General features: G+C 45.3%; 3 protein-coding genes across 3 annotated transcripts; all 3 read left to right on the top strand.

Moving 5' to 3' along the window:
* Positions 1-5991: 5991 nt before the first annotated feature.
* Positions 5992-8884, top strand: LOC127781269 (uncharacterized). Its single transcript, XM_052308204.1, has 7 exons — positions 5992-6181; positions 6288-6419; positions 7010-7092; positions 7537-7623; positions 7754-7902; positions 8114-8245; positions 8500-8884. Exons 2-7 carry the CDS (start codon positions 6290-6292, stop codon positions 8687-8689), a joined length of 771 nt encoding a protein of 256 aa, XP_052164164.1. The 5' UTR covers positions 5992-6181; positions 6288-6289; the 3' UTR covers positions 8690-8884.
* A 1474-nt stretch (positions 8885-10358) lies between these two features.
* Positions 10359-11408, top strand: LOC127781560 (BTB/POZ and MATH domain-containing protein 1-like). The gene has a single exon (XM_052308526.1). It carries the CDS (start codon positions 10359-10361, stop codon positions 11406-11408), a length of 1050 nt encoding a protein of 349 aa, XP_052164486.1.
* Positions 11409-15818: 4410 nt separating this feature from the next.
* Positions 15819-16875, top strand: LOC127783138 (BTB/POZ and MATH domain-containing protein 1-like). The gene is made up of 2 exons (XM_052310384.1): positions 15819-16037; positions 16108-16875. Exons 1-2 carry the CDS (start codon positions 15819-15821, stop codon positions 16873-16875), a joined length of 987 nt encoding a protein of 328 aa, XP_052166344.1.
* Positions 16876-23076: the final 6201 nt, after the last annotated feature.

The raw sequence follows: 23076 nt of genomic DNA, 5'->3' as shown, positions 1-23076 counted from the left end.
TATATATAAATTATGTTACAACTAATTATAGTACAATTACATTTGAAAGTTTTTAAATAATCATGTGACGGATTTTTGGAGACTACCAAATAAATAAGCATAAGTAGTTGTCTGTATCTCTCAACACCAACACCTGTGATCAAGCAAGTCAAACCATGCTACTTAAACTCAATTTACTTTAAGACAATGACATGTGTTGAATCCAGCAGTACCTAAATCCAAATCTGATCCATCCAGAAAAATTGACATTGTCTAATCCAAAAAACTGATCAGTACTACAGTACCCCCCCCCCCCCCCCCCCCAAATGAGCAGCTGAAACAGGATGCTCACATCATGGTTCTTGGACCGTGTCCATGCACATCTCACACTACAGCAAAAGGCTTCTTTCACCTTTGATTTCCTCTGTATTCTGTCATCTCGCTTTCGGTTGCCCATGAGTCCGGGATAAATAAACGAACTGAATCTTGACAAAATGGTTGATCAAGATGTTGTCTCCACTAATCTTGATCGCCACACTAAGTCTTCCCTGGTTGGAAATCAAGCAGCAGGCGCCGACCAACATTAAAGCGCAATTAAGGTTGCCTCCAAGAGCAAGGCAAAATAATTTCTTCACTCGAAAAGCATCACTCGCTTCCTTTGCAAGCAGAGTCTCACATGGCCATGTAAGTACCAAGTCCTTGCGTTTGCATCATGAGCAGATCGAGCACTAGGCAGTGAGCGAGTGAGTGGCCAGTCGTTGCGAGCGCACTAGTGTGTACTAGGCGTCAGCTTTCCTTTTTCTTCTTCTTCAGTCGCCATCGCCGTGATCAAAATCTTCAGATCACTCGATGTCTCATCGCTCTTGACAGTGTCAGTGAAGAACATTGTTTAGAAGTTTTTTTTTTTTTTAACATCGGATGTTTGACCGGATGTAGGAAGGGGTTTTCGGAATGAATAAAAAAACTAATTTCATAACTCGTCTGGGAACCGCGAGACAAATCTTTTGAGCCTAATTAATATGTCATTAGCATATGTGGGTTACTTTAGCACTTATGACTAATCATAGACTAATTAGGCTTAAAAAATTCGTCAAGCTATTCCTCCTCTAACTCTGCAATTAGTTTTTTTTTAAAAAAAAACCTATATTTAAAGTTCTATGTATGTATTCAAAGATTCGATGTGATGTTTTTGGAAAAAAAAAATTTAGCAACTAAACGCCATAGTAGATGTGTTCAGCTTCTGGCCTTTGAGCTGGCTACCTGTGAAGACTGTGAGTATGACGTTGCGGTGATATGAGGGTGATGCTGCAAGCACGATTGATCGATGATGGCCCCTGCCAATTATTGAGCGATGATTAATTCGTACAGTGCACTAAGTGTCAGTCAGTGAATAATTTTCGTCTGTTCTAGTGAGGCTCCAAAACGTGTTATTTTGGTCGATTCAGACGCGTCGGACAGGCAGAGTGGGTGAGCATGATAATTCACTACTTCTAGTTGCTTGACAAGACACTGAATGCTGATTCGTTTCGGTTTGGATAAGCAACCATTTTTGCATTCTTTCCGTGCCAAAAGAACACCGAAAAAAGAGGATAGAACAGTTGGAGCAGAAGCAAGTTCAGCAGCAACAAACAGTCTTACAGCAAGCCGGGATCGAGCCAACGCATTTGATAACGAGATTAATTGAGTTTGCTTATCAACGAATGAACGGCCCGACCGAACTCTGAAGAACTCAATCCAGTTTAGGACAGCCAAACACTCTACTGAACCAGCTGTCTGAGCTAGCTAGGTAGGCCAAAAGCAAAGATGAACATCACTATGGCCTTTGTTTAGTTTGGAAAATGAAAATTTTTGGGTATTACATCGGATGTTTGATTAGATGTTGGAAGAGGCTTTCGGACATGAATGAAAAAACTATTTTCATAACTCATCTGGAAACCGCGAGACGAATTTTTTGAGCAAAATTAATCCGTTATTAGTACATGTGGGTTACTGTAGTACTTATGGCTAATCATGGATTAATTAGGCTCAAAAGATTCGTCTCGCGATTTTCATACAAACTGTGTAATTAGTTTTTTATTTTATATATATTTAATGCTCTATGCATGTGTCTAAAGATTCGATGTGATGTTCTATGAAAAAAATTTTGAAAACTAAACAAGGCCTATATTAGCAAAGAGAAAAGAGATTTTACAACTACTAACCTACCCTACTGACGCAGATCATAGGGCCGGGTTACAGCAATTCTAGCATTCTGGAACCAGCCCAACTGTAATCCTAATCTTTTAGACCGCCAGATGTGAGCCAGAGCTACTCATCGCCTCATGTGTCATGTCATGCGCCACGGCAGCGCAGCGGGGTGCTCGCTGTCGCGCGCGGCGGCGGCCGGCGGCCGGCGGACGGCGACGGCGGCGGAGGAGGAATGGCGGCGGCGAGATCGCGAGATGGGCGGGCGGAGGTAGGTGGAGCGGTTTCCCAACCACCAGGGCCACCTGGCGCAGCGTGGGCCCCACCTCTCAACGGCTTTGACCTATCTCGCGCGCCGCTGACGTGGCGACTCCTCATTGGTCACAGCGATCCACGTGTACACAAACCTTTTCGTTGCATGCGAAAAATCGAGAGGTGTTTTTAGCTGCAGCGTGCAGGTGCAGTATTAGTTGACCACGGCAGTGTAAACACTGTGCAAGACTATATCTACGTGCACTCAACGTAGGAGTACTACGTGTGCTCCCGATCTCGCAAAATCGCTCGTGCTAATTACTACTTTGATCTGGTCGATCAAGTCAAATCGACACAGTATCCTGGCTAATTGATGCAGTATCCTGGCTATGGCTTGATCGGAAGAGGCAATTCGTGATCTCCTGTACGTTTCGTGTCGATCTGGACTTGCCAGAAGAATCAGTTCATCTGGTAATTAATCAAGCAATTAATTAATTAATTATTAAGGTCACTGACGTTTGATGACATTGGCACCGATCGAGGATAAACAAATTGTGTGGCTAATCTTCAGGGCTCAGGGCGCTGATCAGGTGGATTATAAAATCGTATTGTCCAATCGATGGCAAGGTCCTGTGAGTGGATTGGATCGTGTTTATGCTTAATTTTAAATTGGAAAAGTCTATACGTACGAAACTTTTTGTTACGAAACATGTACGAAGAGCGCATGCAGCCTGTCTTTTCGGCTTGTATGCTCTATAATCATCTTGCAAGTACCTAAGCCCGTAACAAATACAGGCCCACGTATGGTGCAAACGAAAAAGCAAGAGTTATATCTCTACTTGTCTATAAAACCATGTGCTACGAAAATCTATACACAGGCTGCATATGTTCAAACTATAAACAAGTAAATCGTGTTCAAATCATATTGAGGAATTACTACTGCATGCTCATATCACTATCGACTACCACACAACTAATATATATTGTCCTTTGCAGCATCGAAGTGATCAGCTAGCATATCAAACAAGTACATCGGTGCATCAATGTATGATTTATTATTAGTGTGGGCATGGTAGATCCTACCTACCATGCAGGAAGCAACCCAATATTTACTGCTCGTATTGTGGCGGCAGCTGAGGCGGTGAGGCCTAGGCATATAGCCGCCACCTAGCTCATATGCTTGATTGAATTGAATTTTTTTAGAACTGATTAAATTTATTTTATCCTTGCTTTCTGCATCTCCACTCAAGCGAAGCTCTGAAGTTTGAATGAGTAGCATGATATTGAACCTGTCAATTTGATATGGGCTTTTCTTATTGAATAATCTAGAGTGTTGTAGGTCTGTGATCTTGTGTGGGCTTCTAGTGTTCTAGCCATGGAAATCACGTAAGCAGGTAGTTTTCGTACGAATTTCGTACAGATTTCTTCGTGTGTATAGCAGGGTTCTTTTAAATTTCTTGGAGTGGATTTGATATATTGGCAGGTAGCCATAGGTATGGAGCTCCTTCTTCCTTCTTCATGTAGGGCTATCAATGAGCTGAGCTCGAGCGAGTTTGGCTATGTAGGCTTGAGCTTGACATGAACTCGAGCTGAGCTCGAGCCGAGCCTGGATACTGATTGAGCTTGGGAGTGAGCTCGAGTTCGAGCTCGAGCGAGCTTCGAGACTACTCGAGCTTGACAGCTTGACTTGGTGAAACTCCAAAGAACTTACTTTTGTATAAGAGATATTAATACAAATTATCGGTAGTCAAAATTAATGGATGCTACTTGTATTGAATGAAGCCTCTGTAGTTTTTCTCATGAATTCATGACTTTGAAACGTTGCAATTAACAAAAGCTAGCTACTACATCTAATAGGAATGTAGTACTATTACTAGCAGCCGGATAAGTGCTTTATTGAGAAGCATTGATGAGGTCTTGAGACTTGAGCAGGTCAAGCACGATGACCAGTATATATTGTCTCATCAAGAATATCTTCTTACATGCAATACATCTTATGTTAATCAAGCCCTGTCGAGCTATTCGAGCTCGAGCTTGCTAGGCTTGCGAGCCTCAACCTAGGCTTGAGCTTGACTTGTCTAGTATTCGAGCCGAGCTTGAATCAAGCCTGTAACGAATCAAGCTCGAGCAGCTTGCGAGCTTCGAGCTTTTTTGATAGCCCTACTATCGATGTTTGATGTCGCGATTCCGGTATTTGCATAGCATGGGGATCATTGGTACTAGGGTATATGCGAGATTGAGGTAAAAGAGATGGAGATAGGGATTTTTATACAGGTTCGGGCCCCTGAATTGTCAGGTAATAACCCTACATCCTGTTGGCCGAAGCCGGTATTGCTCTTATTCACCATAATCAAACTAGTACAATATTTGGGGTAGCCTATCTAACTGTTGTCGACTTGGCGGTATGTAGTACTGGCTCGTAGTCGACAACAGGGTAGCCTTCCTCCTCGAATCCGTATCCGGTGAGATCAGAGACAACGCTATATCTCTCCTGACGGTATCCGTAGGCACCGTAGGGGACTAGCCATGCCTATCTCTGAAGTCGATATCCGGCGTCTTGTCTTGGCGTATGTTGGCTTGTATGTTGTGGCTTCTGTTGTTCCGTATCTTCTATGGTGGGTCTGTCCCTTCTCCTCCTAGGGGGCCTTATATTTATAACCATAGGTGTCCTCTTGTCCAAGTAGAACTAGGAAAACCAATATGGATACAATCCGAGTAGTCCTTGTCGTTTCAATGTAGAACTCTAGTCATCCTTCCTTATGCGAAACTCCTCTTATATCCGAAGGTTGTTTCCGTATAAGACATGGTATGTGGTGGATCCTGTCGAGATTTAGTCAACTACTATTAGGTATGTGCTATCCGTAACCCTGACACCTACCTCCATGGCAATGGTTGGAGCTACCTGGCACTGTTCCATGGAATCTATGCTGTCATTCTTCTTCTCTCTTCATCTGTTGCAAGTTTGCGATCTCAGCTATATACTACCTCCGTTTTTTAATAGATGACACCGTTGACTTTTTCTCACATGTTTGACCATTTGTCTTATTAAATTTTTTTTATGTAAATGTATAAGATATAAATCACACTTAAAGTACTATAAGTGATAAAATAACTCATAACAAAATAAATTATAATTACATAAATTTTTTGAATAAGACGAATGGTCAAACATGTGAGAAAAAGTCAACATCATCATCTATTAAAAAACGGAGGTAGTAGTATTTTTTTTTGCAAATGATATCATAACTGGAAACCATTATGGGAGCCACCACGAATTTTTCATTTGGTGTTTGGGATTATTGGTTGTGGTGGATACAAATGATACAAGCATCGCTAAGTAACGATTTGAATTTGAACTCGGTCGCATGAAAAACAAAAAAAAAAAACAATAGTTTCAATGCAGTGATAAAATCAGGGCCCATTTAAATCCTGAGGCCCAAGGAAATCCAGCCCAATATATGGATCTCGACCTCTCCGGAGGAATTGGCCCGAAATCCCATACTGGGCCGTACTCCTTCGTGCATATTGGGCTTAACTCGAGAATCTCGTGTTCCTCTAGAAAATTCTCCTCATCCTTCTATTCTTTCCTCTCCTGCTCGGCTTCCCCCCCAACCCCCGCCTTCTCCCCTCCGACTCCGGCCACCTCCGCGGCGGCGGAGCATCCTAGGGTTTCGCGCCGGCTCGCCGCCGGCGTACGGAGAGGGAGGGTGTAACACGCGCAGGCCTGCGCCGTCGTCCTGCTCTGGGAACTTCCGCGTGCAGCGAGGTAACGCGCATCTCCGCTGCTCCTTCAGATCTGATCGTCTTCTTCCAGCCCACGCGCTCCGCTCGCCGCTTGCTCACCCCCACCCCCGTCGCCTCGTTTCGTGCAGGGATGGACGAGTGGGTTCGCCAGGCCGAGGTATGGGTGGGACAAGCCGAGAGGTGGATCCGGCAGCAGCCTCCCGAGCAGGTTTACGTCGCCGTCGCGGTGGTCGCCGTGACGGTTCTGTTGCTGGTCGCAGGTGATGTATCAATTCAACTATTCAAGCCTGCCTAGTTTTTTTTTTTTTTGGTTGCTTCAAATCTTGCATACGAGAGTACTGGTTTATGGAAGAGCTAGGAAGCGTGGGCACAAGTGATACTGAAATTGCTTAGGCTTCGAGAATTTAGCAACTGGCTAGAGTTGTTTCCAGTGCAACTCCATAATCCAGCAGTTTGTTTCATAGCCATAATTGCGAATTAATGAACTAGTTTGTGCATCTGATCGCGTAGCTCAATAGCCAGCCATAATACAGTATATTGTTGCCAAGCTCAAATAAGGTTACATTCTGAAGCCTGAGCTTACCTTTTGTACCCTTGTCGCTGTTACATGTTGCGATAATGTTTGAGTAACTCATATTACCTAGTTTGCCTTCAATCCATCTGATCAATTGCATATGTGTATCTGTTTAATTTGTGGCACAAGCGCACACACAAATTCCTCAGTATGGTATAAGTGAGTCCACCATCACCAAAAAGTGGAACTTCTAAAGTAGTCATTTTGCTACATTATTTTGATGGAGCTGCATGTGCAGTAATTAATATGCAATTCCTGGCTTCTGTTTTATTTCAGTTTCGTGCCTGAAATCCTCGAAAGCAAACACCATAGTGCTATCTGGGCTCAGTGGTAGTGGCAAAACTATTCTCTTCTACCAGGTAATTTTCTGTTTCAATCATTCAATGCCCATATATGGTTCCTTTTTATGTGTGTTTCTCACTCCTTCAGTGACAGTTATTTTTTATTTTTGGTGGATTAAAGCGGAGAAATGAAATTGTATCAAATTGGTGAATAATGGCTAAACATTTAATGGTCTTCAATTCTGAACTCGTTTTTCTTTCTATTGTTTCAACCTCTATACATGTACAGTTCAGTAGCTTAGGAAATGACCATTTTAAATAACCTACTCAATCTGATTTTGATGTTGTAATCTATGGGTATCTCTTTAGCTTACCTTGCTTCGACTTAATATGCTCCTGTCTGTATTCTTTCCATGATATATTGAATCGCAACATCATACATCACCACTGTTCCCTTTTCATGTTAATTTGAGTTGAGTATCTTTTGTCTCTGTGGTCTGTGCTAATTCTCCCTTTCTCTAGCTTCGGGATGGATCAACACATCAAGGAACTGTGACTTCAATGGAACAAAACAACGATACTTTCGTGCTTCATTCTGAGCTGGAGAGGGTAAGGCAACTTCTTAGAGACAAATATTTTAAACATCTTGATATGAAATGAAAGGAAGACTATCCTGTTATATAGAACCATGCATTTGCTGACTACAATATATTGATGCATGTTCTTGTTCGCTCTGCAGAGAGGCAAAGTAAAACCTGTTCATGTTGTTGACGTTCCTGGTCATGCAAGGCTCAAACCCAAACTTGATGAAGTCCTGCCTCAAGCAGCTGGAATAGTTTATGTTGTTGATGCTCAAGATTTCTTGTCTACCATGCATGCTGCTGCAGAGTAATTTCGCTGACTTACATCCTGTTCTTAGTAAAAATATGTGGTGTTTATTTTAGCTTAAATTGAAATCCATCTCTTACTGGAATGAGATTAGAAGTGTGACTAGGAGCTTCCGTCTTGTCATGCCGAGACAAATACGGAGTAATAAATTGCGTGCTGTGTCAGCCTTCTGTTGCAGTTGCTATGGTCTTACAATATTCTCTTTCCGCAGGTACTTGTATGACATCCTGACAAAGGCAACTGTAGTGAAGAAGAGGGTTCCTGTTCTGATATTCTGCAACAAGACAGATAAAGTTACAGCTCACTCAAAAGAATTCATCAAGAAGCAATTGGAAAAGGAATTGTATGTTTTTTCTTCTAACATATCATATTAGTATAACTATAGTGCATCAGATTGTGATGGTGTTTATATTAAATTTCTACAATTTTAATGCGTCCACCTATAACTTATGATGTAGCTTTAGTGGATACAATAAATTATTCTGCAATACAAGTCTCTAGAGTACACATGTTTACATACTTGAAATAACCGAGGTCACTATAATCAGCAACTCATTTAACTTAAACTACTTGTGTGCTGATTTTACTGTTGTGTAGAAACAAGCTCCGGGAATCAAGGAACGCCATATCATCTGCTGACATCACTGATGAAGTCAAGCTTGGGAACCCTGGAGAAGCATTTAATTTCAGCCAATGCCAGAACAAGGTGACAGTTACTGAAGGTGCTGGTCTGACCGGTAATGTTTCAGCGGTTGAGGAGTTCATTCGTGAGTATGTGAAAGCTTAGGCCTTAGAGTTGTCGGACCTTTACAGAATAGAGTTTGTATTCGTTCAAAATTGTCATCTAAGCGGAGACTGATTTTCCTGATGGAAGAAGGAAAACCTTCATCATCTCATCTGCATCTGCTTCATTCCATTCATGCGTGTGAGAAATTTCAACATTTTCTTGAAAGGAAAGCATCGGACATTCAGTTGAACTTAACTTTTCGTTGCTAACTCTTGACAGACACATTGCTCTTGCCTCTTGGCATGCATGACCGTCTTAATATTATATTATGGTGTATTATGCTTGCCCTGGAGGCCTGAACTCTTTAACGTTTATCAGACTCTCGCCTTGCTAAGCTATACGACTTGTATTTAAACAAGATCTCTCTCCGGATCAAATTATGAACACCGGCATTGCAAACACGGGTACCCCTCGCAAGATGATGCTTGTGCAGGGGCACCTCGAGTTTTTCGGCGACCACAACAGATGGCAAGCGACATTTCACCAGATGCAAGGGGACCTTCTACCCCATCGGCGTCCCGGAGAACAAGCATTGGTATGAAGGGGCTGTTTGAATGCTAGGGAGTATTCTAAGAGCGGGTACAATAGCAGGCTATAAGCCAGCTGCAAACATATTTTAAAAAGATAAATAAGGAGAGAGAAGAGAAGCGGGCTACAGATTTGTAGCCAGCTGTAGCATGGACTCCAAGATGCAGGGTGTGTATGACATGTGGGACCAGGTATTAATAGCGTAGTATATAACTATTGTATGAATGAGCTATTAGATTAGCTATAGATGAATTGGAGCTAGTAGTTGGCTATACTATTAAACTTGCTCTAAGTTTGCTAGTAGTATCATTTATCACACTTGTTCAAGTTATAGCTAGCAAAAAGTGAGCCATACATTAGCCATATGATATGTGAACCATAAGAAATGAGATAATTTTATCATCCATAAGAAATGAGATATTTTCTAGTTCAAAATTTGGTATATCTAAGTACTAAATATTTCAAGTTAATTTAGGTATCTTGAGATATTTTTTTAACAACTGTGAAATTCCTCTAGGAAATAAGATTTTTCAGTTGATAATATGTGAACCATGAGAAATGAGATCTTGCCACAAGTGCGTCTATACATAAAAAAGGGGGCGAACTCGGTCAAATTTACCTAATACGGAGTATAAGGTATGAAAAACTTAAATAATGTTTGGCAAACTTATATTTTAGTGTAGATATATAAGTTACAATATATTTACTCTACATTTTTTTACATTTATCAATTTTTTAATAAAATTTATTGATAAACGTATGGCAAATTTGAAAGAAAAAACTATTTCTGCCAGACATTTGTTTCTTTAACAAATTTCTGTCAAAATATTTGTAAAATTTATGGGAGAAGGCCAAGAAGCCCACGGATGCTGAAGAGGCAACATACGCAACAGAATAAGCAGGGTTTTTTTTTTTTTTTAGATTTAAGCGTTGTCCATATTATAGCTAAAATAAATCTTACCAAATTTTGTTAAGTTGACAATATTGTAGAATTTCTTATGTATTTATCAAAATTTGGAAAAAAATGTATGTAAATATTTGGTAACTTTTAAAAAATGACATGGTTTAAAATGACGTAAACCATCGTTATCCTCTTCTCGTTAATCGCGTTCCATCTAGCACGAAACACGATTCGATCGCCATGTTGGACGGCGGCTTCATCGAGCTGAAGCTCCGGTACGAGGACCTCGCCGCCGGCGACTTCGTCCGCTCCGACGACATCTACGCCGGCGGCCACACGTGGCGTGTCCTCTGCTACCCTCGCGGCGGCGGCGCGATGAACAGCAATGGCCAGCGGATCGGCGGCGAGTACCTCTCCATCAAGCTCGACCTCGTCACCCGGTCCACCAATGTCAGGGCCATCTTCGCCGCGTTCCTCGTCCACCTCGACGGCCACCCGTCCCCGGTCCACGCCAAGAGCTTCGTCGCCGTCTACCCTCTCGGCGCCGGCGGCCGCGGCGGCGGCAAGGCCGCCGCCGGGTGGATGTACTTCGCGTCGCGGAGCGAGCTCGAGAAGAAGTTCGTGTCCGGCGACGGCTGGGTCACCGTCGTCTGCGGCGTCCTGATCCCGAGCGACAGCCCACAGGCGCTGTCCCCGCCGCCGCCGCCGCCTCCGTCGTCCGGTGGAGGAGGCGGGCACATCGGCCGCCTGCTCTACGGCGCCGCCGACGACACCGCGGACGTCGCGCTCGTCGTCGGCGGCGAGACGTTCCGCGCGCACCGCGCCGTGCTCGCCGCGCGCTCGCCGGTCTTCAAGGCCGCCCTCTTCGGCTCCATGGCGGAGGCCACCGCGCCGTCGGTCGCGCTCCGGGACATGGACCCGGCGGCGTTCCGCGCGGTGCTCCACTTCATCTACACGGACGCGCTGCCCGACGACATCGACGAGCTCGCCGGATTCTCCCCGGTGGACATGTTCCAGCACCTGCTCGCCGCGGCGGAGCGGTACGAGCTCGGCGGGCTGAAGCTGCTGTCCACCAAGAAGCTGCTCGACAACGTCACGCCGGAGAACGTCGCCGGGATCATCGTCTGCGCCGAGACGTACGGCTGCCCGGAGCTGAAGAAGAAGTGCCTCGACTACCTCGCGCGCGAGGACGAACACTTCAGGAAGGCGGCGACGACGCAGGGGTACCTTCGATTGTTGCAGGATTTCCCTTCCCTCATGGATGAAATACGAGCTGTGATTGAGAGATGAGACAGTTAGTGCGGATCGATGTGGTGGCTGGATTTAAATTAGAAATAGAAATTCCAGGGATTAATGTGAGGTAAATCCGTTTGGTTTGCTTTTGTTTTAAGGCTGTGTTCGGTAGGTTAAACACGTAAAACGAGGTGATTTATTAGCACGTGATTAATTAAGTATTAGTAATTTTTTTTCTAAAAAATATATTAATATAAACTTTTAAAGTATTGAATTTTTTTTCATCAAACATACCGTTTAGTAGTCTGAGAAATGTATGCGTGTGAAAAATAAAGCAGATGTAGTTGAGAACACAAGCTGCCGATTCATAGTTTTCGAAGTTGAGAATATTGATTAATTTATGACCTCATGGTACATATACTGGGAGAATTATGGATTGTTGTCTTGTGCTTGAGTGTAGCGGTCTGTGATCTATTTTGGACCATAAATGTTAAATGGTCTTCTATTTTTTTCGACTGAACATTTTGTCAATATATATTCGTAGGCTAACCATTTTTATATGACATCACTACAAAGTTCGTGCAGTGTAACAATAGTTTGATAGTGTGTCTGGACTTTCGAGAATTTCAAATACTTCGTTGATTTCAGCTTAAATTTTTAAACCAGATTTAAAATTATGGTAGTGTTTTAAGATTATATGGCAGACGCGCACACAAACCACTGCACTCGCAACACCACACCTCACATCCCACGAATGCGTCGCCTAACACATGCTCTAAGAGACGGAAACCAATGGTACATTCTTGATCTCACCAAAGTAATGTTGAAAGTCTACCCGCATGTGCGTAATATTCGTGGGCATCAGAATTTAATCCTTGTGGGTGAAGTCATGCACTCACAAGTCACAACTCCACTACACCACCTGTGCTTCCCCAAAATTTTGGTTGTGGTAGTTTTTGGCTAAATATACATTAGAAAAAAATTACACATGCCCACCACACGAGCTGCCCACCCGGCATGGAATGGTCAATAGCTCGCCGGCGACGACCACCACACGAGCTGCCCTCCCACTGCAGCACCGAGCTCAGCCCAATGTAGCGGCGAACTCCGGCCGAGCGAGGTGAGTACCAGAAACCGGCGCCGGAGACCCGTCGTGCTTGCTCGCCGCCGCTTGCTCCCCTGCTGCTGCTTACGTCACCGCCGCCGCTTGCTCCCTTGCTGCTGTTGCTACTTGCTCACCGAAAGAGGATGGGGGGGGGGGGGGGGGGGGGGGAGCAGATATGCTAGCTGCTGTGTTGCCAGTTCTTTTATTGCTTCTTGTTGTTGTTGGTCAGTTAGAGATGAGGCCCAAAGGAAGGGAAAAAGAAATTAAGATGAGATCGATAGGATCTGACAGATGGGAAGGATGAACAGGAGAGAGAGGAGAAGAGATGAAGGAAGAAGAAATTGGCAATTTGGTCCATACGAAAATATGTTAGTTAAAAAAGGATTCAAATAGCTTATCAAGTGTGTAGGATAGCATGAATCTGATTTTAGAAGAGTTTTAATGACATCGTTCCAATTAGACGAATTATAATGGTATTTTTTAAAACAGTCAAATTTATAATATGGCATGAATCCAATTAACCCTAAACATATAATACTGTTAACAGTGAAATTTGGTAAGCCCGGAGTAGTCATCGGCTTAGAGTCAGCATCGGCTTCGAAGTCCTGATATTAGCCGATGAGAGTTGTCAAGTCGTTAGTTGTCGGATTCTTACTATATTCGGTTAAGGAAATTGATCTACTAAAGGAAGCTTATCTAGAAGAGACCGAGTTCAAAGAGAATGTGGCATGGCAAGTTATCTATTAATTAGGAATAGATTGTTAGTTTCCTTTTATCTTTAGGAAAGTGTGTTTAGTATCCTATAAGGACTTTATCTTTTCCTTTTATCTCTAGGAAAGTTTCTTTCTTGTCCGACAAGAACTTGTATCAACCCATGGGTATAAATATGTACACCCGGGATCTATGTAATCTTCTTCACGATCAATACAATTCGGCGCATCGCCACCTTTTACCTTTTCTACTTTATTTTATCGTCCGGCAGGACTTGGCACCCGACGCGAGGCTGCATCATCCTCGATCTCCGGTGAAGGGATAAGTCCAATGTTCCGTCGGTCCAAGCAATTGTATCGTCTACGTCGGCGTCGTTCAAGGCTGCATCAGTACATTCGACCTTTTGGATTACTCTGCTTTGGATAATATATTTGCCTACCTATTTATCATGTCTCTGTTAATCTAGTCTTAGCATATCACTTTAGCTCTATCGGCTGCTTCTCGTTTTAGGGTTTCTGTCGGTATCGGCTAAATCGCGTTGCTAGATTAGATTAGCTTAGACATCTACCACCCTGAAAACTCAGTCAACGGCTTGATTGTCTAGATATTATGTTTCTTTTCATACTTAGTGCTGCATCAGTTAAGTTTGATCTACTAAGTCGTGCTTAGAACCATAATCTCTAGCTTGCTTCTTGATTGTCAATAAGGGTTTCATCGGGGTTTCAGCCGGTGAGTTATCTGGACGTTGCATCAGCTCATAAGGATTGCATATACATATAAGTTACATTTAGCCGATGACAACAAAGGTTTCACTGTTTAATCTAATCTTGTGGATTTCATGACATCGGACCTCCAGCCGATGTGTGCTTTAACCATCGGATCGATGCTTATTCTATCATATCAATGCTAGCCGATTGGTTTATACTGGATTATATTGTTATTTTATTACATCATCATCAGCCGATTGCCTTTATATCATTATCTACATTGGACATATAGCCGATTGCTTAAACCCTATCGCTATCGGCTGGTATCAGCATCGGCTATTATCGGCTATCGGCTGGAACTACTCCATCGGCTTATCAGCCGATAGGCTGTTTTATCTGTTGTTTACATATCTTGTCAGTTGCAGGATCAAACTGACTGGCACGCCCGCATCTCATCATATTTGGCCATGCACTGGAGCTAAGCAGATCTCCTAGGCCAGTGTGTTCGATTTTTTCGTCAACAAATACACAATTAATAATTGGTCCCACTTGTCATACACACATGTATCTTGTAGTCTGTGCTGCAACTGGCTATAAATATGTAGCCCACTGCTTTTCTCTCTCCTCTTTTATCTTCTCGAACTCGAAATGTATTTATAGCTAGCTTATAGTCTGCTATTGTAACTGCTTCGTACTAGGGATGAAAACGATACGAAAACGGATGGAAACTACCTTTATCTTTTCGTTTTCATATTTTTTACGGAATCGGAATCGGAAACCCCAGATACGAAAACAGAATCATTGTCGAAACCGAAAATGGACCGGTGTTGATACGGTAACAAAAAATTATCGAAATACAAGTCTCAAACTAAGCTTTAAACTATGTCAAATCCAATTCTCAAATTTCAAATTTCAACATTACATCACAAAGCACAATCATGTCAAGTCCAATTCTCAAGTTTGAATTGGGTGTATTGGGTTGGGCTAAATTGAGTGACTTAGGCTATGTTCGCACGCTAGGGATGGAAACTTGCACAGTGTTTACGGAAAACGGAGTACTCTAGTTCATTAGCGCGTGATTAATTAAGTATTAGCTTTTTTTTTCTAAAAATGGATCAATATGATTTTTTAAACAACTTTCGTATAGAAACTTTTTACAAAAAAAATACACCGTTTAGCAGTTTGAAAAGCGTGCGTGTGGAAAACGAGAGAGAAGTGTTGGTAACTTGCTCTTGCAAACACAGCCTTAGGAATTAATGATCCTGAATTGTGTTGGACAGGGGAGGAATTATAGACTATGGTATGGGCCTTTATAATTCCGAGAAATTTTCCGGAAATTTTCCGACCGATTCAGAGTTTCAATGGAAACTGCCCTCATCATATTCGATTCCGTTTCCGAAAAAATATTTCCAAATTCGTTTCCGTTTCTGAAAAAAATCCTACCGACAGATTCTGTTTTCGAAAATAGGTCCGGAATCCGGAAAGTTTCCGTGGCGGTTTCATCCTACTCTGTACTTACGAAAGTACGCCAACTAGAAGCGGCCGGCGCCACAGGCGAGGCGCCGGGTGCATGCAGCATTGCAGCCATGAGCTCCATGGGAAGAGGCTCCTCTAACCTACTGCCCTCTGACTTGGGTGGCTGACATGTGGGTCCACCAGCTATGGGGCCCACATGACATCCTCTCAAAGTTAGAGGGCAGTACGTCAAAGGATCACGTTCCAGTTCCATTCATGTCCAATTACTGTCCCTCCCTTCTCTCCGTAGCTCACACCCCACGATCGATCGCTTGATCTCCAAACCCAATAAATGTCGTTCAAAATTCACATTAAGGTTTAGAATTCGAAGGGACGTCCGGCCGGTCTCAATAATTTAGCTAGCGCCAATTTATTTGTACTCCTCCAAAATAACAAGACACACCAAAATATCCCTGAAATATTACGACGATGGCAAGTACTCTTCATAGCTTAGTTCATGTCAACATGTTCACCGGCGGTGGTTTCATGCCGTTCGTCCTGGACTATTCGGAGACGAAGAACCACGCCGTCGGCAGCTTGGTCTGCTCCGACGAGTTCTCCGCCGGAGGCCACCTCTGGAGGATCGAGTGCTACCCCCATGGCACGAAGACGGCAGCGAAGAACGGCGGCGAGTACGTCTCCCTCTTTGTCAGCCTCATGAGCAAATCAGGTAGCGGCGCCAAGGCCTTCTTCGTGGCCGATGTGCTGAACGGAGGAGGCACGCCATTCGAACGCGACGAGAAGATCGAGGATCACGGCCATCAGAGAGTTCAAGCGCAATGGCGACAACTGGGGGTGGCATCAGTTCTTGAATCGAGCAGACCTGGAGAAGAATTGCGTGACAGGATCGGGGCTCGTCACTTTCATCTGCGGGATAGCGGTTTTGTGCCGCGGTGGCGGCGGCGAGCAGCTCGCCGTGCCGCCCCAAAAAATAGGGGAACAGCTCGGCCTCCTGCTTGACAGCGCCGAAGGATCGGACGTCTCCTTCGTCGTCGGCGGCGAGAAGTTCGCCGCCCACCGTGCCGTGCTCGCCGCCCGGTCGCCGGTCTTCAGAGCGGAGCTGTTCGGCGGCATGTCCGAATCCACCTCGTCGTGCATAACGCTGAAAGATATCGACGCTGCAACGTTCAGAGCTCTACTCCGGTTCATCTACACCGACGACTTGCCAGGAGACACCGGCGAACTTGACGGCTCACCGATTGATACCTTCCTCCAGCATCTGCTCGCCATGGCCGACAGGTACGCGCTTGACAGGCTGAAGCTCATGTGTGCACAGAGATTGCTGCAGGACATGACGGCGGATTCAGTTGCCGATATCTTGGCTTGCGCAGAGACCTACAACTGCCCGGAGCTGAAGAACAGGTGCATTGACTTCTTTGCTGCCGAGAACAATTTCAAGAAGGCCACTTTCACCTATGGTTTTGCAGTGCTGTTGCAGAAATTCCCGGTGATTGCTGCTGAGTTGAAGAAGAGAGTTGGGATATAGTAGTACTACTACTACCTGCGTATTTGTCCTTGTGCCCTCTTCCTCCTTGTCACAATGACACAATATCAATCGTGTATCCTCTGTCGTTATGCTATGAAACTTCTTGTTCTGATCGAAACTGGCTCTGAAATTATGATATCTCTATATCGTTTTTTTTTGTATGGAAATACATAGATTGATTTGTGGTCGTCTCTTCGATTCACATGGATGGGGCGCAATGCAAGCAGAGCTTTGCCGGGCATCCATGAGACTTCCTAGTGCACATTGCGCGGCTAGCATCATTATATTTTCTCTCATATAATAGCATATATGTTTTCTCATTATATTATTCAAACATATTAAAATGACAACATATTTTTAAATTTTGCAATAACTTTACAAAACTACTAATGTGTAATATTCATATTATATTTTATATACTTGTTAGTTATTAATTATTTTTAATATCAAATTTTAGTTATTTGTAAATTATATATATTCCTATATGGACTCTAGACTCATATTTTAATATTTCTTTTTTTAGTTCCGAATTTTTTTTGTAAATTGTATTTCTATATAAACTCTATGCTCTTCTTCCAATATTATTTATTTTTATTTCTGAATTTTTATTATTTCTAATTGTATTTCTACGTGGACTCTAAACTTTTCTTTCAATATTCTTTAATTTTTAATTTCCAATTTCAGTTATTTCTAAATTGTATTCCTATATTTGTATTCCTATATTGACCTTAAACTCTTCTTCCCATGTTTTTCTTAATTTCGAATTTTAGTTATTTTTATACGTACTCTAAACTCTACTTTTAATTTTATTATTTTTATTTCAAATTTTAGTTAGTTTTAAATTCCTATATGGACTCTATACTCTACTTCTAATATTCCTTATTTTTTTAATTCCGAATTTCTATTTTTTTTCTTAATTGTATTTCTATATGGACTCTATACTCTACTTCTAATATTCCTTATTTTTAATTCTGAATTTCAGTTATTTCCTAATTGTATTTCTATATGGACTCTGTACTCTACTTCTAATATTTTTTTTAATTCCGAATTTCAGTTATTTTCTAATTGTATTTCTATATGGATTCTATACTCTACTTCTAAATTATATTTCTATATGTACTCTGCCTTTTCTTTTTCTCCGATTAATGTGAGAATTTCTAGGCCATGGGAGCGAACGTGGAGGCTCCTTTTTCTATTCCTTTAATAATATAATAATAGATTGTGCCGCACGGATATAGTAGAATAACGTTGTGCCGGGAAAATTTCTGCATAGGTTCCTCTAAATGTCATGTACTTCCAAGATTGTAGCGCCCGTTTCGTCGTGGCGCCTAGCGGGAAAACTAGCTCTTAAAAAAAATCCTAATTGCGAAATCCGTTTCTTTGCTTGTTGTCTAGTGTCCGTGCCATCTCAGATCTCAAATCCCCGATCTATCGTCGAGTTCAATCTCGAATCCAAATCCTTCCCAAATCAAATCCCTCTCCAAAAGTCTAATTCGCCTCCCTAGGGTTCGATGGGCCGAATCTGTCACACCCTAAAAATTTCAAATATATAAATTGTTGTTTAATTGGAATTATTAGAATTGATTTTAAAAGCCTAGAAGAGAAGATCTAATTTTAAATAATAAATTCCAATATAAAATGGGGCTAGATAAAATTTTATTAAATACTTTGCTTAATTCTATAATTCCTAGATTTTTCTGGGATTTATTTGAGCTAAGGAAGTATTTTTAATAAATGGAATTGCATTTCATGAATAATTTAAATGGAAAAAGGTTTTTAAAAGTCTCTTTTGGCTTTGGGCCGAAAGTCGGCCCAAAACCTTCTCTCTCTCCTCCTCGGCCCAAGTCGGCCCAGTCCGCAGCGCCGCTCGCGCGCGCGTCCGCTCGCTGACAGGTGGGGCCCGCCTGTCAGGGTCGTCGTCTTCCTCGCGCCGCCGCCGCCCGAAACCCTAGCGCCGCGTCGCCGCCGTCTCTTTCCAAATCCGGCCGATCCTTTCCGTTTCCGGTGAAATCAATAGAGGGGAAATGATCTTCTCGATCTCCTCTACCTTTTCCCTTTTGGAACTTCGGCTAAAATCGTTTGGAAAGCGGAGGATTCGATCTCGAATCGGATCGGTCTCTCTCCTCCGAACCCTAGACTTTCCTTCTCGTCGCCGGCCGCCGTGGGCCTTCGCCGCCGTGTTCTTGCCCCTATAAAAGGATCCCCGGTGTCTCCGCTACCCGTCGCCACCCTCGCCTTCGCCTCTCGTCGTCCGTAGAGCCCTAGCGCCGTGAGTCCTCGCGCCGCCGTCGTCGCCGCCGCTCCAACCGTGCGCCGCCGTCGCTCCAGTCGTCGCCGTCGCTCGGGAAGGCCGCCGTCGTGGTCGCCGTCGCGTCGCCGTCCTCGTCCGCCCCTCCGTCGTCGCTGTCGACCGCCGGAACTCCGTCGCCGTCGTCAAGCCGAAGGTTGCCGCCGCTTCTTCCTCGTCGCCGACGTCGTCCGGTCATCGTCCGCCGTCGCTTTGGTCGTCGGTGAGTTCGCCGTGCCGTCCGCTACCCGTAGGTGCTCTCCGTTCGCGCCGCCACGCCGTCGTTCGCCGGCGAGCTCGCGCGGTTCGGTCGCCGCCGGAGATGACGTCACCGCTGACGCCATCGATGCCGTCCGCCGTGGTCCGGCCGTGGACCGGTCGATCTCGGCCGTTCGTTTTGGATGGATCGATCTCGGCCGTCCAATCTTGTGAACCGTCGCCGTGCACCCGGTCCACCGCAAACCCTAGCCGCTGACGCAATAAATCCTCTTTTCCTTTTCAAAAATAATTCATTATTGCGTCATAATTCAATTAAAATCCATATAAGTGTTTTAATCCGATTTAATCTTTAAAAATTCATAACTAATTCATCTTAGCTCGGATTTAGTTGGTTCAAGTCTCTAAATTTTTCTAAAATTGAGATCTACATGTTAAAAATATCCACATGTACTGTTCATGCTTGTTTATGTGCTGTTTTGGTGTTTTGCTCCTTTCTGTTTAGATTCCGACGTTTCCGGAGAGTCCGTTTTCGCAGGAGAAGAATTTGAAGAGTTCCAAGGCCAGCAAGGCAAGTCACACAGATCCCAAATAACCCTTTGAACATGTTGATCCTGTTTAAAGCTATTGTTTCTATTCAACTATTGCATTTATTTTCGAATGTCATTGGGTGGAATTAACCTATTGTTTGTTATAGCCCTTTTGTTCTTGATTACTTTATTCCTTGATACCTTGGGTTCTTATAAATTGACTAGTTGAGCTTTATATATTGGTTCAGCTAGATATTAGATGTGATTGCTTAGCCATGCTTAGAAACATTAGCACACTATTGGGATAACTTATGACTCCCTATTATTTAATGATGGCTTAATGATAACTCATGATGGTTAATCATGATTGGTTAATTAATTAATTTGCCAACTAAAACCTGTTAATGGTGGGTTGTGAGCACATGGTTTTGATGGTCGTGCTCATGACAATTAAGGACCGGTTCACGAGTTTCGGTTGTGAAACATTAACCGTGCCAACCACAAGCCAGCGTGGGCAACGGCTTTACCTTTTGTATAGCATAGTTCATTGCGGGGCACCAGACTGAGAAGTGGCGGAGATAAGCCCACGGGGGTCGCTGGGGAGTCCATGCCTTGTTTATAAGGGGGTGATTATGATCCAGGAACGGTGCGCTGTGGTGGATTGTGTTGTGCGAGGGGTACTGTCACAGCTCCTTTCTGAGGTACCGTGGTGGTATCAAGGCGCATGGTGACATGTCGTGGGGCTGTGTCTTGTGGGTACAGTGGTACACCTCTGGCCAGAGCAAAACTATTCGAATAGCCGTGCCCGCGGTTATGGGCGGGTCAAACAATGTCTTTCGTGATTAGTCTCATACCTCTCATCATAATAAAAGATACTATGACTGGTAATAATTTGATTAGCTCCTGGTTTGGAATGGAATATTCCTGGTTTGGAGATAGAACTGTGCAGCCGGGATTGGTTGTTCAGAATGGTTGGGCCTATGCAACAGGGTATGTTGTATAGCGTTGGATTAATATTGTTTAATTATTACTCAACTGTTTTACTAAATTCTGAAATGTTTATTAAATGCTGTTTATGCAAATGAAACCCTATTATGCCATCCTTTGTTATCCTGTGCACTTGCATATTTGCTGCGTGGCTTGCTGAGTATGTCATATACTCACCTTGCAATCATTCATCAGAGGAGGAGTTCTACAGTGATGCTGATGGTGTGGAGGATTAGGTGTAGCCCTGGTCAAGCTGCCTGTGGAGTGGAATCGTCTGCGCCGTTTATCTTATTTTCCGCTGCTTAGATCTTTATTGATTGAGAGGAACTATCTACCTCTGTAATGACATTTTATTCGCTTATTAATTAGAGTAATAATTGTACTCTATTATCAATTTGTTATTATGTGCCTCGGCTGATTCCTGGACGAGGGTTCGCGCACATGTAAGCGTTTGGAATTTTGGATAGAAATTTCGGGCGTGACAGAATCCCTCTCGGCCCATCTCCCCCTCCCTCCCCGGCTCTCTCTCTCTCTTTGTCTCTCTCTCTCCCCGCTCTGCCGTGAGCCGCGCCGAGCCCTCCTTCCCGCTCTCGCTGCCTTTCCCGCCGAAGCCGCCCAAATCGCTGTGCCACCCGCGCGCGCGCGCCGTGGTAGCCGACCGGCCAGTCGCCGCCGCCGTCCGCGCCTGCCCCGCGTCTGCCGCCGGTGTCGCCACTTCACTCCAAACCGCCCTGCCGTCATCGCCGTCGTCATCGACTCGGCCCCGCCTCTCTTCGCACGCGTGCCTCCAAGGGACGGAGGCTGAGCCCCCCCTCTGCCGCGCGTCGCGCCCGCTCCCTCCTCCTTTTCCCAAAGTGGCAAGGGGCAAGCTCCCTTTCTCCCTTCCTTTTTCTTTCTTTCTCTTCCTCCGCCGGCGTCATTCCCCTCCTCCCTGTCGCCGATTTGGCCGCTAGCCGGAGCGCCAGCTCGCTGGCTTGACCGTCCAATGTCGGTTCCCCTCCCCCAAATCGACATCGCCGCCCTATAAACCCAAGCGCCCTCCCTTCCTTTTCCCCCTCCCAATCTTCCCCGTTTTTCACCCACGCCATTGCCGTCCTCCTCACCGACCGCCGCCGTCGCGTGTGCCGGAGGAGTCGGTGCGCGCTAGGACGTGGAAGGAGACTCTGGGCACCGTCTTCTTCCTCTTCCCCAGCCCGAGGCCGGAGAGATCACTCCCGTGCCGTCGGTTTCTCGTCACAGCGCCCCTTCCCCGCACGGTAGTGTCTACCCCCGTTCTCCTTCCTCGATCCATTCCCCCCCCCTTAGAATTCGGTAGTAGCATGCGTAGCCTCCCCGTAGCTAGCCGGTGCCGCCCCGACTGCTGCCGTCGCTCGCCGTGTGCTCGCCGCCGTCGCCGCCCGAGCTCGGAAGCGCCTCTCGTCGCCGGCCTCCCTCGATGCGATTCCTCTTAATCCGACGCTAGCAACGGATTCCCGTAGCCGCGTAGATGCTCTCACCGCCGGGAATCGGCCCCTCGTGACCTCGTAGCCGTTTCCCCCTTCCCTCGCCGCCGATTGCCGCCGCCGTAATCCGCCGCCGTCGAGCATCCCCCGGCGAATCCGAGCCGTTGGCTCGTCTCCCCTCGTCCTGTGCAACATCCCGGTGTGCTCGCCTTCGCCTGTATCGCCATGGTTCACTCCGCCGCTCGCCGCTGTCGTCCGCCGTCCGTTCCGGCCGGCGTCGTCGTCTACCTCCCGCCGTTCCGCGTGGCTGCCACGTAGGCGCCACGTCGGCGCCACCTCGGCCGCAACCAGGCCGACCGACCCGGCCAGCCGCTCCCTCCGTTTCCCTCCCCGTGCGCGCGGTCCACCGCGAGCCGTGAGGCTGCGCGTGGGCCCGCCGCACCGCGTCCTCCGCGAACCGCGCGCATGCGCCGCGCCTCCCTCCGCAAACCCTAGCACGCCCCGCGTGCACCTCGCTCACGGTGAGCCGAGCCGCTGACAAGCGGGTCCCACCCGGGACCACGCGGGATAGACCCGGCCCACCGGCTCTCTCTCTCTCCGCGCCCGCCCGCGCGCGCGCCTTAGGCCGCCCTCTTGGGCCGGCCGGCCCATTAAAGTCGGCCGAGCCGCCCCTTTCTCTCGGGCCACGCCCTAGCCACCCGAGGGAAGTCTAATTTCCCTCCCTCCTTCTTTTCTTTTC

The sequence above is a fragment of the Oryza glaberrima genome, chromosome 8, assembly GCF_000147395.1.
Source record: "Oryza glaberrima chromosome 8, OglaRS2, whole genome shotgun sequence".
NCBI lineage: Eukaryota > Viridiplantae > Streptophyta > Magnoliopsida > Poales > Poaceae > Oryza > Oryza glaberrima.
Note: the sequence above shows the minus strand (reverse complement) of the source record. Positions and strands in the feature narration are given on the sequence as shown.